This window comes from Ambystoma mexicanum, chromosome 4p, assembly GCF_040938575.1.
Source record: "Ambystoma mexicanum isolate Mex_15411 chromosome 4p, UKY_AmexF1_1, whole genome shotgun sequence".
Taxonomy (NCBI): Eukaryota; Metazoa; Chordata; class Amphibia; order Caudata; family Ambystomatidae; genus Ambystoma; species Ambystoma mexicanum.
The window spans coordinates 659,112,045-659,130,341 of record NC_090927.1 but is presented as its reverse complement, the minus strand read 5'-3'; the positions used below and the strand labels follow the sequence as shown (position 1 = coordinate 659,130,341).

At 42.1% G+C, this 18,297-nt stretch overlaps 1 protein-coding gene across 7 annotated transcripts in view; it reads right to left on the bottom strand.

Annotated features, from left to right (window-relative positions):
- The window catches only part of ADGRB3 (adhesion G protein-coupled receptor B3), a 1,879,974-nt gene that overhangs the window by 143,179 nt on the left and 1,718,498 nt on the right, over nt 1-18,297 (bottom strand). For all 7 annotated transcript variants that reach the window (XM_069606193.1, XM_069606199.1, XM_069606200.1 and 4 more), the window contains 3 exons: nt 16,699-16,794; nt 6,813-6,852; nt 3,893-4,536 (listed from right to left, as the gene is read on the bottom strand). In XM_069606193.1, the coding sequence (XP_069462294.1) occupies nt 3,893-4,536; nt 6,813-6,852; nt 16,699-16,794 (780 nt within the window). The remainder of the gene's footprint in view (nt 1-3,892; nt 4,537-6,812; nt 6,853-16,698; nt 16,795-18,297) is intronic.

Sequence of the window (18,297 nt, the reverse complement as noted above, 5' to 3'; positions counted from 1 at the left end):
TAACCATTCAGAACATAACATTCTCACACACAGCTCTCCATTTCAGTCACTCCTAGCATTACATGCATTCAGGGCAGGGTGCAGGGAAAGACAAGACACAAAATGTATCTGTGTTTGTTTGGTTAGTGGGGAAGAGGTGCTGTGGGAGGGATATGGTGCTTTAGCGGTTGTTTGTGATGATATAGGGGTAGGGGATGCCACAGTAGTTGCAGGTGCTGGTACAAAAAAGGGAGGCCGCAAAGCTTGTGTGTATATGTGGGTGGGAGGTGGTGCCATAGGTTCTGGCAGTCTGTTGTGCTTGGCTGCTGCATATAATATGTGTTGCTGGTTGGGGAAAGGATGTTCCACGGAGGTGTGTAACTTGAGCTTAAAGGGATGAGTCTGATCATGTTAAAGGCCCTTATTCACAGATCCGCTTTCCAATTAGGGTTTGCCATTATACAACCCTTCTCTGAATTAGGCCAATACACTCTTGTGAGGAACGAGTTGACAGCGCTTCTCCCTGCCGCTGCTGCACTGCTAGATCATTACAAATTGCAACTTCGTGTCCTTTGGACCTAATTCACAGAAGCGTTTTATGATAGCAAAACCCCATTGGAAAACGTTCTGGGAATCAGAGAACTGCACAAAAAACATTTTTGAAACTGATAACTGATCATTGTCTTGCTTATTTCTAGTCTTGCTACTTTCCGAAGAGTACAGAGGCATTTCATTGAGAGCTGATCAGTGTGCAGGGCGGATGCTGCGCCGCACAACGGAAGGCTCCTTCTAAAAGGGAAAGAAAAAACTCGCTCGGGTTGTTAATGATTTCTGACTGGCATTCACCTTTTGCTCGGAAACACTGATTCATACCCTTGTGTTTTTTCTCTACTCTGCCAGTATAGGTTGCTGGGCTCGCACTGGCCTATAGGGGGATCGGGTAATGCTCGAACCAAAAACACAAAATGCTAGTGTGGGCCAGTTTTTTGGGTTAAAGTGGGACACATTTGGGGCCCAGGTGGGCCAGTTTGATAAGTTACTTCACCATGTGGCTACTAGTTTTGACCAGTGCTACTGAATACATATTCTTTCAAATGCACAATTAGCATCACATTTTGTGAACAACCCTCCCTCTTGGGTACTACTCAAACAGTCTGTCACAAAAGGAATGAATTTCCATTTGCCACTGTGGCCCACTTTTTCATTGGTGGCGGAGACAATTTTATGTCCCAGTCCAACCCTGTAGGTGGCTGTTAACTCTTTGTAGACATTGGCACCGTCTCACCCCACGATGAAATTCAGCAACACAACTGTGGCAGGGCCAATCAATGTGTCAAGCGTGCAGAACGATTTGCCGGGGGTCTTCGCAGCATATGCATTTGAAGCTGCATCTAAATAGACTACATTCAAAGTTATTTTAGAAATCTAAATAAGTAGGGTATTCCACAGCAGGAACACCTGAAAACAAAGGGCTGAGTTGCAGGGGACTCGAGTGATTGTTTCTCCCCTGGTGGCTCATTGTTCCATTGCTGAAAGCAACCTTTGTTCGACATTCTATGCTGCTGTGTTTCAATGCAAGCGGCAACGTCATTGTTTCCCCGTCCTGCGTGTTACCATCAGCTGCGCTGCATAATGATAGCACCACAGCCACTGCCACTGTGTCGATAACCCCTCGTGCATGGTATTTGATGATGCCGGTGGTCTTTGTGGTAAAGGAACCTGCAGCTGTCAAAGTGTTGCCAAATCCACATTCCTCAATAGATTGCATTATCTGATGTAAGTGCCAACAAGCTACACATTCTTTTTAGAATGCATGGTTGTTGCAGATGTTGCGGCTCTCGTCTGTTTTTTGTCTATTTAACTAAGTACTATAAGTTTCAATGAAACATCTTGAACAATGACCATCTGAGGCCAGATTACAGAAACTGTGCATGGTTGCAAGTGCAAAGTTTGCATGGTATTAGCCTTAGGGCAAAGTTTGCCCTATTTAAAAAAAAAAAAGAAACACTATGATACATTAAAAAACCATTGCATCCCATCGACAAGTGCAGTTTGGCATATTAAAAGCACCATGCCTAAAACTGCCATAGTGCTAAAAAGATAGATTTTTGATGCATTTTTGCATCAGGGCAAAGTTTTCCCTAGTGCTAATACCATTCCGTATTAGCACTAGGGCAAACGTTGCCGTGGTGCACACATGTAGTGAAAATGCATCTGTTTTTTTGCAATAGGGCAATTTTTGCTCTGGTGCTTTTAATATGCCAAACTGCGCTTGTCGAGATGCATTGGGTTTTTAATGTTTTCCAGTGTTTTTTAAAAAATAGGGCAAACTTTACCCTAGTGCTAATACTGTGTAAACTTTGCACTTGCACCGGTGCAACGTTTCTGTGATCTGGCCCCTGAGGTGCATCTATGTCTATGCACACTAGAAAGGAATAAAACACACAACTCAATACCTCTTCGGAGTAAATATTGCCTCTTGTTTGGCCTTTACTTTACATTTCAGAAGTCTTATTGTGCTTCCTCCTTTGCATCTCCCCTCACATGTGCCATCACTTCAATTCCTTAAGGGCATATTTTTTACCCAGCACAGTTTCCACACAGACTAGAGAACATCTACAACCTTCTTAATGGGATAAAGGCCGAAGAAATCGTCTCCTAACTAATTATTATTTAAGGTCATCCGGTAACATGGGGCAAAGAAGCGGGTGAAAGCAGGCAGAATGGCACGCGGGTGAAAGCTATTGACTCCTCAACCCGCTACAACATTTCTAAAAAATAGGTCATTTAAAATTAACATTTGGGGGGGTAATGCAGGAACTGCCCTTCACTTCAAAGGACCAAAGAGGGGACTGCTTCCTGGAAGTAAGATCACATTAAAAATGCTGGCCATGTTTTCATGACAAATGAGATTCGCACATTTTGGCTTTAGTTATTAGCATGCCCCCTTGTAAAAATCCTCATCGTTATGGGGGTGAGAAGCTAATGAAGGTAAACATATAGATGGACAAGAATATATTTTAGTTGGATTATGTAACCATAGTTATGGAACCTGAAAATACCCAATGGACTTAAGCAGGATTACTAAGAAGAGGTTGAGTCCAGTTTCCATATTCATAAGCAACAGCGTGAGGCCAGGTACACAAAAATAACGTTTCAAAGTAAACAAATAAGTACTTTAGGTGTAACCGTTCCCTATTATTAAAATAATGTGCGTGTAAAACGGAGATTTGCGTGCCATTCTGCCTGCAAATCCCCATTCATCAAACAGGGATTGCACTCAGAATGGCCAACTAATCGCCGTTTTCCAAGCAATTAATTTCATGAATCAGGGCTTATGTCATTATGGGCACTTGTGGGGTCAAAATGGCCACCACTCGCAATGAGTTTATCACAATGCTTTATTAAAATGAGGCGTTATCAGTTAAACAGTGGATCCCCCGAGACCCCCATCCCCAAAAAAGAAGCAAAGAACTGTTTTGGGAGTCTGATGCAAAACCTAAAGTGGGAGTGGACATACATTTTTTTTTAAAAAACATGCATTTGTGGTACTCTTTAGAAGATTAAAAGAAACTTGCAGACGACTTTACTTTGTATCACCTACTTTAAGAATACACAAATTGCTTTAACATCTGCAACCGTTTCCAGTGTTGCGCACTCATGTTCCACTGCATGGTTTATAGTCAAAATGTCGAAAAAAAAGTCGAATTTCTTTTTTATTACGTTTTTTATTCGAAATGGGGGGGTTCCCCCAACCCCCCCTTTTTTTTAACCTTTTTTTTTTTTACACGCGAGAGCCAAATAATAAATATAAATAAAAAATAAAAATTTTTAAAATTCGATATTTTGACTGCACACCCCACTGCATAGCCATTAGGAAATAAGAACTGCAGCTGAAGCCAATGCTACTTACCTCCAAGGAGCTCATGGATACTGTTGACCCAGTTTCACTTCTTGATAAGCCAGCACAGTCATCAAGTTCTGCTGCCATGAAGTTCTTCACAGCTGTGCGGGGCTCGAAGGGGAGGCTCTGCATATGTTCCTGAGCCATGAGATGCTGGTCTAAGTTTAAGCTGAACTGGTCCATTCTAGCAGTGTTCATACTGAACTCTGGGTTCACTTTGTAGTGCAGTAGCCTCTCGTGAGGCAATGTGTCCATGCCCATGTTCAGCTTGCTCTCCTCTTTCATCTGAGATTGCATGTTAACTGAGCCCCTGGGCATCACAATGTAGTCACTCTCCAGCATCCTGTCCTGAGAATGACCCATGTCCATGTCCCCGCCCCGCAAGTTATCATCCGTGCATAGGTACACAGTTCGTCGCAATTCACTGTTCTCTTTTTTGAGACACTGATCCACCATATCATTCCTGCTCATGGGCAAGTGTAGGCCTGATGGCTGCTGAATGATGACTTTGGACATAATGTTCCCAGGCAACGTGGAGTAGCTCATGCCTTCGGGGTTCATCCCCTTTTCATCTTCATCATCATTTAGGGAAATTCTGGACATGGTTCCTGTGATGGTTGCAGCTCTGCAAGGTCCAATGTCTTTATGTAAAACTAAAAAGAAAAATAAGAAGGCATTTCATCATAAGTTATTAGTTTACTGACAGACGTTTCTATCTTAATGCTCTGTCTTTGTAAACATCTATCCACGTATGCATCTGTTGCATTATGCAAACATCAAAAACAGACCAATGGAAATTCAGATTAGGCCTCCTCATCAGTCGCAGGTGGACCATGAGAGAATATTTTGGTTCTCTGAAGTTGTTTTCTACACTATCACAAGGGCCTAATTCACAGAACGTTTTCCCATCATAACATGCGTCTGTGAATTAGGCCCTTGTCACATCATTGAGAATTTTAAGATGTTTGCACATTCTATATCAAAGAGTTTTGAGCCGAGTTTTCTGATACTGTTTATCAGAAGGTAAGTGTTAAATGTTAGATTTCGAATGCTAAGGTGTGTACTTTTGTAGTAGAAAAGTCTGTCCCACACTGCCATTAGAAACCTGTGGCATCCCTTCCAAAGTGGATATTAATGCTGGCGCTTGCCCTCTAACTCTTGAAACGCGCATCTCATTTCACTGTGTACAGGCTATCATGTTTTGCTTTTCAATTCGCTAGAAAGTGCTTTGGCAAGCATACTAAAGTGAATCAAACCAGCACTCAAACGCCTTACAGGCAAAATATTCCAACATGGTAAGCATATAGCTGGGGGGACAAATATTCCAGCACTTTTATTTTCCAAGGATTCTACATTTATTGGGGCTCAGACAAAATAAATACATTCTTGCACATATAAGCCATTGGCATGAACAGGGTATCACCACACCAACCTACATTACTGTGCACCTGAAACAAAACATAAATTACTTCTATTTTTCAATGGCTCTCACATTTCAGAAATGCCCTCAAAAGGAACAATGCGGTATTCTTTAGCCACCTGTCAATCACTATGATTGGTCTGGAATAACCTACAAATGGATTAACCTCCAATAGTAGCTTAGGGTAACTTATGATTGTAACAAAAGTCCTTATTTCTAAGGATCAACTTGTTAGGGTTTTAGGCTGGAAAGAACAATGAGCACACCTACACCAGAAATACATTTGCTTAGTAGTTCCTGTCTGAATCTTGATTCTTGCCATTGCCATTGAAAGGAATGTGAAGATGTTCTGTCCACTAGAGGTTTCTTTCTTTGGACATCATGCTGGATGAGCCGTCAGAAACCCTGATAATGAGTGTACTTATTGGAAAGTCTCCAGAATCATGTAATAATGCATGGTTTGTTGCCTATGAATGTGTTGCAGCTTTAGAGAGCTCACCCATGCGTCTGTACGTATGTGGAGTATGCCCAGGTGCAACACAGAGTAGAATAGACAACTAACAATGGTCGTACAAACAAAGATTGCCACAAGGAGCAAGTCACCCCTTTAAAAAGATGTTTTGTTTTTTCTAATTTGCTATTTGTAAGCCTACGTTGACAACTATTTTAAAGTTCCCCAGAATGATTTTAATACCGTGGGCGAGACGAATAACACATTCAAGTCACGTGCAGTGTTTTCTCCTCCTGTGAAAAATGCATCTTCACCTCCAAAAGCTCACGGATCCTTGATAGATTTTAGTTGAACTCATGTTTTATTGATCTCCCAACAATGCTTCGACAGCAAATGTTGCTGAGGATATGAGTATCAGCTGCAAGAAGCAGATAGCGACTCTGAGAACCTAATTAAAGTTCAGAGCAGCAGCATTCTGCAGCATAGTCATTTTACTGATAATGTGAAATTACAAATGAATTTTTGGACACTTCTTGATGCTCTGTGTAATCCACTGCAGATGTTATAGGAGGGCCTGGCTTTCAGTTCATACGAAAGACCCGCCCCCCACTTTTAGGGCAGTTACTGATGCAGATACCCTATTTGCATATCTCTGCGTCTCCCTTCCGCAGGAGCCAAGCTCTGCGCTAACTCTGTTGCCATTTCATATTCATGTGCTCAGTGAGGTGAAGAAAGACTCGTGTTCAAGGAAGACTGAATGCCTCCCCGGAGAAGCTGGCCTTCCGGAATAAAATAGAGCAATGCCTTCCGAAGCCGATGCAGAGGTTCCCATTCCCTGGGGGCCCCCAGGGCAACTGTTTCGTTGGTTAGAAGAATCTTTACAGTTTCATGGGTGCCATAAGTTCTGTGAGCAGAACATTTATTGAACTCTATCAAAGAAACCCTGAAGTTAACAATTTTTCATTTTCCTTTATGAGAAAATATAACATAATGTGCTGTGTTTTACGGCATAAGATTGCTTCCAGCTTCTGCAGCTTGCACTGGCTGGATAATCTTACCTGACCGACAAGCAATATCCACATCTTTTTCAAAATCTGTCTGTTTAAAAGAAATGACAAAAAGGCAACTCTTAGTAATTGTAGAAACAATTATGATCCATATATCTTAGATAATTACTTAAATGACTGGCTAAGCCCTCAGGGTTGCAGACTTAGTTATCTTGTTGTACATTATAGTATTGTAAGGAAGGCTTACACATCAAAGACACCACATCAATTATCTGGATATTGAGGGTTCAGATGCATTATAAGACCACAATGAGGTATGAGCTCACAGACAGGGAGATTATTATTAGGTGGCAGACTTTCTCAGTGGCCCACCACATGCTGTGCATTGATACAGGTTTGTATACCAAATAGTATATTTTGTAGTTTAAATGCATAATGTTGGCACACATCGGTAATCATGTATATTTAATTAAGGGTGGCAGGGATGGTTGTTGTCCTGCCTCCGTGTGTATAGACACACAGTTATGCCATGTACAGTCATGGACACATACACACACAGACACACACACAGCACCATCTCCCCCACACATACTTAATCAAACCATTCACTGCTGAGTCAGAGAGTCTGAATCTCGGTTATGTGGCATGCTATATAGACTCATAGCAATAGACCGATATGGCATGTATTTTTGTTTCTATTATAAGGTATTAGCATACTTGATCGTGGCCCAATTGACCTTTTCCGAACTGACCAAATTTTCTTGTTCGAATTCTTTAGGATTTTTTGTCAATCTTAATTAAATATAGATGTGGGGTGGGGTAAGGGAATAGGTTAAGGTGGGGGTTAAGGTGGGGGAAGTGTGGGGGGTAAACTGGGGGTTCCCTCTGCATTTTTTAACAAAATGCGGTCAAATTGGAAAAGGTAAATTCTTTTTGAACGAATAGACCTAACCCTATTTTAAATCGTTGGATCTGGTTTTTACCAAGTACGTGCTATACTGGTATTTTCTTGTACTAATGGTACACAAGTGATCCATTAACACTGGTTGAGACAATTCAAGACCTGTCAATGACATGGGTCTACAGATACAGATGTCTGATTCACCAATACATATGGGGCGGCGGGTGTGGGTGAAGCATAATAGAAGGAGACTTTTGACAATACCAGAAGGTGTGGAGAGTGGAATGACAGCCCTCAGTGAGTGGAATTAATATGTTTGGGAAAATGAGAGGAAATGAAGGTTGATAGACTGATATAATATTGCTTGTGGTTATTTGAGTTTAAATAGTTCTTCCTGACATGGGAGTATATAAAGAAGATAATGGAGAACATATATATGACAATTTAATTTCATACAATTTAAGCAAAAAACAGCAATAGCATTCACAGAAGAAAAGGGGATGTTAATTTATGAGGAAGCATCTAAACAGAAAAAAGTCCATACTGCAGTTTATTATGTTTATGAAAATAACACAACCTATAAACGTGAAGCTCTGCAGGACAAGACTCGGTATTTTAGATGGTATTTAATAGCATATGTTAGCGAACATCTGCCTGTGGTTTAGCTTTGTAGTGTGGTTATATTGTCTGGAGATTGTGCGTCAAAGAATCCGCGTGTGAATGGAAGGTTGCCTGCTGGGATGTGCACTAGGGGAATCTTGTCAGATGTCATGGAAGAGGGCCAGGGGAGTGCTCCTCGCACAGTGGCGCATCCCTGTCTCTAAATGTAATGTGTGGCTGTGTGAGTGCCACTGATCTAAGGTGCATGATTGAAATGTGTCACGTTAATGCACCCAGATCGATCATGCAAGGTATGCTTTGGTGTCCTGTGTGGCAGGTGATATCAAGCATGATGCCCGAATACATGATCTGAACGTGGTGCTGCAAACATGTCTCTGTGGGCTATGCATGCCGGCCTTGCAGGGCGGAATCTGGTAGTGGCTACTTGCAAAGATATGTGGTTTGCGCTTACCAGGATTTGAGGGCCCCTAGGCATTTTAGCAGGTGTCTGTTGTCTATACAGTTCGATAGTTAGTTGTGTGGCAATGTAGGGCAGGAAGGGGAAATGTGGCTAATGGAGCACTCAGTCATATGTCATGTTACGTAAAGTATGTATGCAATGGTTGGTCTATTCCCACATGATGGACTGTAAACCCAGGGGTAACCTCTGGTTATGAAAGGGGCTTTGGTGAAGATGGTGAACAGGATATATAAGAGAAAGAAGAAAAGATTACTTTAACGTGCCATTATCTATGCGTCTGTATATATATATATATATATATATATATATATATATATATATATATATATATATATATATATATATATATATATATCTAGTGTGCATGCATTGTGTAAACACAACAAACAGTAAAGCAGAGAAATGAACAAGTGCCGGTTCTGTTGACAAACCCAATGTCTTCTTTAGCCCAATCTAACGTATGTTATGTTTTTATGTGATGTCACAAAATATCCTTGCTAATATGATGGCAGTCATAGTTTTATTTAGTTTCAAGCATTTAACTACCGTGGCATCTTGGCGCTGTAGAGAAGCAGTGACTGTTCTAGCTGAAGGTCATTGTAAGGCAGAGCATTCTTTGTTAAAGAGCTAGTTCTTACTTTTTTTATGATGACTGTCAAGATGTCTTAGGTGGAAAGGGAGTGAGTTGCACAGCCTAGGGACAAAATATGAGGAAAACGGGCCACCCGAGCATGGTTAACGAATCATGGGTCCATGTACATGTTTACGGTTGGCTGACGGGTGCATATAGGTTGGAGTTGTTCTGTGAGAGTTGCTGTTTGAGAAAGGGATGACCATTCAGGAGTTGGTGCAGATAGATAACCAAGTCATGGAGACTTGAAGTCGATGCAATTTGAGAATTGCAGCCAGAGCTGGAGTTTAAAAGATTTGGAGATGTAATCCATTTTCTTTAATAAGAAAATGAAACATTCAGCAGCATTTTGCATGAAAACGATTTCTTTTGAGAGCAATATGTAATGAATGTCAATAGTTACATCTTGCCGCTATAAGGTCATTCAGCATGACAATCATGTATTATTTGGGGAAATCATCGTAAAACATCAATTGCGATTTAGGAGAAAAAAGTATGATTTTATCAAGTGGATTACTTGGGGACTCAAGACAGTCAATTCAGCATCCACAATAACAGCAAGGCTTCCGGCCCGATGGGCGTCTTCAGGGCAGGCTCCAAGGACATCAGGCCACAGTAGTTTGGTCCATAAGGAGAGATTTGGGCAAACGCTAATCATCTATGACTTTGTGGGGTTACATTTGACATCACTCTCATTCATCCAACCCAGGGCATCCTCCATGCATTGTTTAAGTTAAAGCCGACTGAACCCAGACCTTCTTTGAGTCTGCGGGGAAACTTGGTGATGCCGCATTTATGTAGAATGAGCACACAGAAGAGTAGATGGGCATGGCCAGAGGGCAGAGATGAAAACAAATGGGACCCTGCAGAACCCTGATTTAGGAGGTCATCTAAATGGTGATAGGTCCAGAGACTGGTTTCTAGTTAAACAATAATCGCCCATTCTCCTCTTGTTCCCCCAGCTGTACCGGGTGGAAATGGCTTGGAGCCCGAGTATATAGGTCCATGCATAGCAAGGGTCTTTATCAAAGGTCTCCAAGATGTTACCACCTAGTACATCCCAGGGGAAAGGATAATTATTACTATTAGCACCTATGGTTTGAAAAGTGGGTGCTAAGAGCAACAGTTTTCTTTGAAATAAAAGGCCACCGTGAGCACATGACCCATTGTTTCAGAAATAAAAACACTCCTAAAATAGCCACCATGGGAATAGAGGAGGGGCTTTGTGAGGGCCCCCTCTTCGATTTTCATGGTGGGCATCGGCACACCTGAGCAGCGGTGCAGAAGAGATGAGGAGGAGTGGAGAACTGATATGAGAGGCTGAGGAGTTGGTAGAGGGGACAGGTGGGGTGGTGGTACAGCTGAGGGGCAGAATCAGGGCAGCAGAGTGGGGTCGGCAGTTGAGAGAGGTTGTTGATGGGTGCAAGCAGCTGCTGCACAGGTTTTGCTCAGTATGCGGGCTGGGATTAGGAGCATCACCCTACTTGCTGAGCAGCCTTAATGGCTGCTGCACCCACCCAGGGTCCTAAATCCAAGTAATATTGCAACCTCTTCAAAGTTAAGAATTGATAAATCAAGTAAGATCAATGCGTGACACCACAGGATTGGCCACCCTTCTTAGCCAACTCCTTTACAGCAACCAATACAGACTCAGTTCCTCTGGCTGGTCTGAAACCATGATAACTAACATTTAGAAGATGTAGATGTTTGAGAAAGGTTTGAAGCTGTTTCTTAACAACCCCATAAAATAGTTTTGCAGGGAAGGGAATTTGCTAAATTGTGCAGTATTTATATATGGGGTTTGCTGGATCCATAGTTGGCTTCCTTGAGAAAGGGAGAACAACCACATGTCACATGTTTAGGCTTCAAAGCATTTACTTGATTTAAAGCATGATGCCATTGTGTAAGGATGAGTAATAACATTTGTATGTCATGGACACAAGTGCTGTTACTAATTTTCCAGAACAGGGATCTCTGTGGGAGTCTGTGGATCTACATTTCTGAATAAGGGCGATTGTTTCCTCTATATTAATTGTAGCTAACTTGGGACTTAGCTGTGTTTAAGATGGAGGATGAAATACATCTGTAAGATCAGCATCATATATTGGAGTCAGTGCGTTTATATCTTCTTTAAACTGGATAACATTTGAGTGAAAAGGGTAGCCAGAGAATCTCAGGGTATGTCAGACTGAAGGGATTTATTTCAGGGTTGCTTGTGTATCATTCTTTCATTTTGTCTTCAGCTGATGAAATATGCGACTCTTTAGCAATATGAATCAATTTTTGTATTGCCTTTGCATTGCTTTTAACTCTGCAAATAATGTTGGGCAGTATATTTCTCTCAAACTATAGTGAGCCTGACTGAACATAGATGGAGAGTAATATTTGAAAATCATCTAGTTCCCTGGTGTTCACTGCTTGCAAAAGTGTTTTATTTGACTTGATGCGAACTAATTTAAGTGGAGCAATTGTATCTAGGGAAGAGGTATTTTGTACGGATATTGACATAAAGCCAATCGTCAGTCATTCTCAAAATGAGATCAGGCATTCATCTATGAGAAAGCCAGAGTCAGAGTTTCTGGATTTCTTTGTGACCATTTTCTGGAAAGAGACTGAAGATTGACGGTGCTCTGATTAATAAATAAGACTGGTAGCATTTACAGGGAGGCCTTTGGTGAGTAGGTCATGAAATAAATTGGTGGGCAATATTACATTACTATTGTCTGCGCGCTGTAGGTGATAACTTCATTGACAATTAATGCAGTAACTCCTTCTTGTCCTATGGTTTAGTTTCTTTCATTTGTCATGTTCCGAGGTGAAATACTTAAAGGGTCTACGATTTACAAATGCAGATGCGTCCCCATACACACATCAAACATTCGTAATCCAGTACACAAAATCAGTGCTTTCAAGACCACAGAAGGATACATTTTTGATAGGTCAAGCCAGTTTGAGCATCGATTGTCCCAGTGGATTTTCCACCAAAATTATGTTTGTAAGCAACGTTGATGAAATGTGACAGCGTACCTTGGTGGTGTTACTCTAAAATGATGCACACCACAAAAAGGAAAGCCGATTACAGTACTATCAGAATATTCAGAAAAATATAACTAGGAAAAGGGAAGTCCGCGTACACCTTTGTCTGCATTGTTAAATTTACACCCACCTTCATGGCGACCTTCCATTTACTGCAGACCACAGTGCCTCCTGGGACACAGTTTTCTAGGCTGCAGAGGAATACTTCCTGTCCCATCACAAGGTAGCCATGGTTGAAGACAAGCTAAGCTCATGTGCGTCAATCAACAATGTAATTGCGAGTGATAAGCTTTCGTGAGGATACGACTGCAGAAGGAAATATCTAATTTCATTTCTATAAAACATATCAAATACTGCTCTACAACATAGTCTGCATGAAGTAGGAAAAACTGACTTAATCTAAGTCCCATTAAACAAAAAAAAGCTTTACTTTGAATTCATTAACATTGAAAACCCTTCTTAATCCTTTAGGGAAGATCTTTCTCCTTGAATTAATAATGAGGACTTTCTGGGTTGGCTGAATATTCATGTTTTGTAATGGTCGTATGTGTAATGACACTGACATATATACACTGTGCTGTGTTAACACAGAGAATATTCAAAAATACTCAACTCGTGTACTGAAGGTTATTTATTCTGCAGTTCTAGGCAGTGCTGCCTGCTCTGCTTTGCATGCACTTTTCATAGCGTTTACCAATTACTATGCAAGAGAGAAATGTAACTTTAATTGTAGTTTCATGCTGATGAAATTCTATGTGGCACATTAGTCACACTGATCTGTTCAGGCAGAATGCAGAGCCTAAAAGCAGCTGCATTTTCTGCATAACGATGCTTCTCCTTAGAATATAGCACTCACGAGGGCAGGGGGTGATGTGGGTTTGGGTCTATACTTGCCTGGTCAGGAAACCAAGTACAAGAGAACATCTTAAACGAGAGTAGGTAATGTTTGGGTGTGGTTCATCAAGCTTTCTTCCGTTATGCTCATATTGTCACACGTTGTAATAGCAATGACTTTCACAAATCTGCGTAGCACGGGGCTAGGCGCCATTGGATGCATCCGATATCCCTACTCTACTGACATTCTATTAACATGAAGACTAACCATCAACACTGAATAACTAGTATATCCAATAAAACACAGGTTCTGATGCCTGATACCCTGCCAAAAGTACCAACATTTTCAAAAGAAAACTAGGTGTCAGTCTGACCAATTCACTTTTCTTGTGAGTTACTGGATATCTAATTAAGGGGATATGAAGGAACCCTAATTTATGATCAGAGTAAGAGATCATTCAGTTATGAAATGGTCTGGAGAGATGTTCTATCATACCATCCATGTGTGTCAATCCTGCAACAGGCAAAACAAAGGAGGTGATGGCAAATTCTCTGGGCAATCCTCCAGACCAGGTTATTCACCAATCATTACAGAAAGGGGAACGACCAATTGCAAATCATGCCAGATCCCACCCCAAAAGGGGTAGTCCAGCCCAAATTGCTTGGTCACATACCTTATGCATGAGACCACAAGCAACCTCAGACATGTTTCGCCTTTGTTGGGCATCATCAGTGAGGTGCAGCTTGGGTTCTCTAGCCCCTGGAAGAGGACCTTTACTGCAGCTTGGTCATTCTCACAATGTCTGCTGCACCAACAATCTGCTTCTCCTAAACCCTCTGAAATTAATCTGGAGTAAAAATAGCAAATTTACCAGATTCTAAGAGGATATTATTGTCATCACGTATGGATGGGTAGCCAATGTTTAACCTCGCATTCAATGTGTTCCTTGTAGCTTTCCAAGGTAGGTTTTAGGCACCTGGGAGAAATACTGTGGAGTCCCAAAATGATTTCCCGGCAGGATCTCCCATGCGTTAAAATCATGTGCCTTGCTACATGCCAGTAGAACTATCAGGAGCTAACTGAATCCCAACATTTCTGGGAGCCACAGAGAGCCAACATCCATAGAGTCTGTCCAAAACACCCCCAGCGACTACTTCAGGGAATCTTGGAAAATACTCTTGGGCAGATCCTGGTCTCTAACTGCCCTTGACAATAAGAACCCTGTTTCAAAGAGTATAGAAAGGCAATGGGCTGTCAAAATAGCACATACTGATAATATTTTTAATACTCCTGCCTTGGTTTGCGATATCAATACTTTTGTAACCATGACCTCACCAATTGGACTGAGGTTCTCTCTCTCCCCCTTTTCTCTTCCGCTCCTCTCACCCTTACCTGTGGGGTCCCTCAGGGCTCGGCTATTTCCCCTCCAATCGCTACTATCTATGTCCTGCCACTTGCTAGATTAATTCACTCTCATGGGTGTCGCTTCTATGCCTATGCAGATGATACACAGTTGGTGTTGTGTATTGATCATGAACATGATTCTGTGGCATCTCACCTTAGGACCGGCTTATCTAACGTAGGCCAGTGGATGAACATCAATTGGCTGAAACTCAATGCAGAAAAGACTGAGGTCATGGTGGTCAGCCCGTCTCCTGACATACAATCTTTGTGGACATCTGACTTTTGGCCCCCCTCATTGGGCCCACTGCCCACCCCTGTTTCCCTGGTGAAGAACCTAGGAATCAAGTTTGCCTCGTCACTTTCTGCTAAACCGCAATTGAGTGCCAGATGTAGCTCTGGCCATCTCAAATTGGGAGCACTAAGAAGGGTCATTCTGTACTTCCAGATCCATCTCTGGGGTATTGTAGATTCTGCTACCATCTCAGGGATTCTGTACTATTGTAACTCCATGCTTTTGGCTCAGCCTAAATATTTGAGAACTCTGCCACTCATCTGGCTGGGGGTCTGCCCAAATTCACCCATGTTTCCCCGATGCTCCGGAGTCTTGACTGGCTCGCTGTGGAGGGGCACAGATTATTTTTAAATCTATGTGTATTGTTCACAAAGCCTTCTATGTAACAGGAGTCCTTCACCTGCCTGACAAATTGATCTAATATGTACCGTCCAGAGAGTTGTGTTCGACCAGTCAGTTGTTGTTAACTGTTCCCCACTTTATATGGACCACTGTGGGCAGGAGGGCCTTCTGCATGGCTGCTCTGGACTGGTGGAATTCTCTGCCTTGCTTTTTGCACACTATCCTGAATCATCTAGTATTTAGGAAAGCACTGAAGATGTTTCTATTGCAGAAGATGAGTGTTATTCTCTCCCTTTGTGAGGGTTTGTTCTCTTGCACTCCTCACTATCAGCTGTCCTAGTGCCAAGATACCTTCAGGAAAAAGCTGCACACTACAAGTTCCAATGTATTCATTCATTCATTCATTCATTCATTCATTTCATGGCCATAAAATGTATTTCAAAACTAGCCAAGAGCTGGGTGCTAAGCCTGTCACTGCCAGTATGGGTATTGAGGGATTCCTTTGTGCAATGTAATGTACTCTAGAATGAAAACTCTTATACTGGTGTGGTGACAATGTAAAGGCCCACAGCAAAGCAGCAGCCTTTAATGAGTGCTGAGGCTGTTACCAACAGTCACCTCCGTCTGTGGATATGGTTGTTGTCATTAGAGCACTGGCATGACAGGGGTGCTAAGGGCATTCTTTTAAAAAAATATTGTGAAAGAAATAGAAGAACCGACCCTCCTGTAAAGAAAATACAAACCAAGTTGGCTACAATGGAAACGACAACGGGAGCTCACCAAGTCCCTTTGCCATTTTCATTGGTGGCATCAGAGAGGGTGATGGGAAGCTGGATACAGAGTTACTGACAGGTAGGTTTAGTTTAAGGTAATGCCAACTGTGGAGGGACGGAGCGAAGAGGAAGGCAGAAAGGGATGCATGGATTGGGAAGCTGCCAGAAAATGGCAGACAGCGACAGGACTTGCTGGACCCTCTGTGGGAGATGGGCTTTCATTAATGAACATAGGCTGCATTCCCGGCAAGCTGATTGGCTAGAGTCTCCTCGTCGGCTACTATTGAGTACTCAAAGGCATAGCGGACCTGGTGACACAATGCTATGCACATATTCGCTCTCCTTTCTAGTTTTTTCCAGCAATTAATATGCATGCCATCGTGTTTTATGCTGCAGATAACGAAAAGGAAGTGCTTACAGTCTAATATTATTTGACGAGGAAAAAAGCCAACCCATGTTACTATCCAGAGACAAACTTCATCCGTCCACCTCATTTTGTTTTTTAAATGTTTTCAGAAGGGAAAATAGTGCACAATCCAGACTTGTATTTACTGACGATAATATTTCAACTGTTCATCACTGGGATACTCAGTGCACTCCTATCATTAGAATGAGATAACCAAGGAAAGAATGAGAGCTAACCATGATCTGCGCATGCCCATTAGGAAAGGAACTTGAAGAATCCGCATTGATTGGATCTTGGCAGTTTCGCAATCGGCATCTAAAAGCATCCTGGACCTGTAAAAAGAATGTCAGCACTTAATGTTCGTCTCCTTAATTATGGCTAGCACAGATAAAGAACTCCACAGCATGCATCGAGCACAATGCTTCATGTGATTTTAGATATGTGTTTTAAAAGGCAAAGAAACACACACCCCAACAGGTATTTTCATAAACATTCTAACAGAGGGAATATGGAGTAACCACATTGTGCTGTCACACCCCTCCCACGCCTGCAAAGAAAGATTTATAAGGACACTCTGCTGCAGCAAACTCCTTACCAGTCATTTAGGGGGACCTCCTTACCTTGTATAAACTTGCCGTTCACATAAAGAGCACATCCGCAAACACAAAGACGCATATTACAGAAACCTTATAAACATTGCCTATGGATCTTTGAACCAGCCCATACGACTATGACGGGGGCAAGCATTGCCAGGTGCACACTTTTCAGTTAAATAATATTTCTTTTGAACTGGGGCAATATTTCCCCCTGTGCTAATTGCACTTTCACTAGTGAAATATTTATGTCATACCAAAGTTTATTGTTCGAAAGTAGTTGGATTGGATAGCATTTTTACTTTCTATTAAGGAATACCTAAGAGCGTGCAACTCTCAATTTACAACTAGCACCCCATCAGGGGAGTCGTGTGGCCTCCCAGCCAATCGGGAAGCTCGAAACACGTCTTTATCTCAGGTTCACCCCCCATTCAGAGCCTCCTTAGAAGTGGGAGGCCATCATCTTCCCTGCCAGGATGAAGGTAAGTGCACCCCTTCACTCCCCCACATCCACTTCCCCCCACCGCAAATTCCCAATTTTTACCGTAAATTCCCTTACCTGTGGTTTCCTTGTCGTGTTCCCGGGGCATTCCCAGTTGCGGTATTGACTGCCTTGGAAAGGGAGAAGGGATTACGTATAATTCCCTTCTCCTTGTACGTGGCGGCCATCTTGTTTTGTAGTTATTTTCTATTTGAGAAACGGTAAGCACGCCATTTCTCAACTTGAAAAATCCTACTAATAGCATCCCGGTTAAACATACTGAGATGCTAATAGCAATAAAGGAGGGGCATTGCCGTGTCTGGTAGATCAGCCCTTGGGCATTACCTGACCGCTAATGCCCCTGCTCATTAGGGTCTATTGCTTAAATAATGCTTAGATGCAAGAAATTTAAAAATACAGCAAAAAGGCAAAGTCTTTTCTTTCTGGAACACATTATGTTTCCTGACGACAGAGTCTGATCTCAGCAGGGCCTGAGCATCTGGACACATTTTCACATTATTGAGTTTGAGTCAATATGATGGATATCTTGCGCACTATAATGGAAATCATTAGCTGGGCGGCTTTTGGGGGGAAGCTGAAACTAGCATGAATTGATAGAAGAGGAGAGCCGTTTCCTTAGAACACAGTATACGCTGGCATGCGGCTGTGAATAAATATTACAACCGACATTCTAAGGACACTGGCATGTTTCTAAGTGCGCCGGCATGTTTCTAAGTACCCTGACATGTTTCTAAGTACAC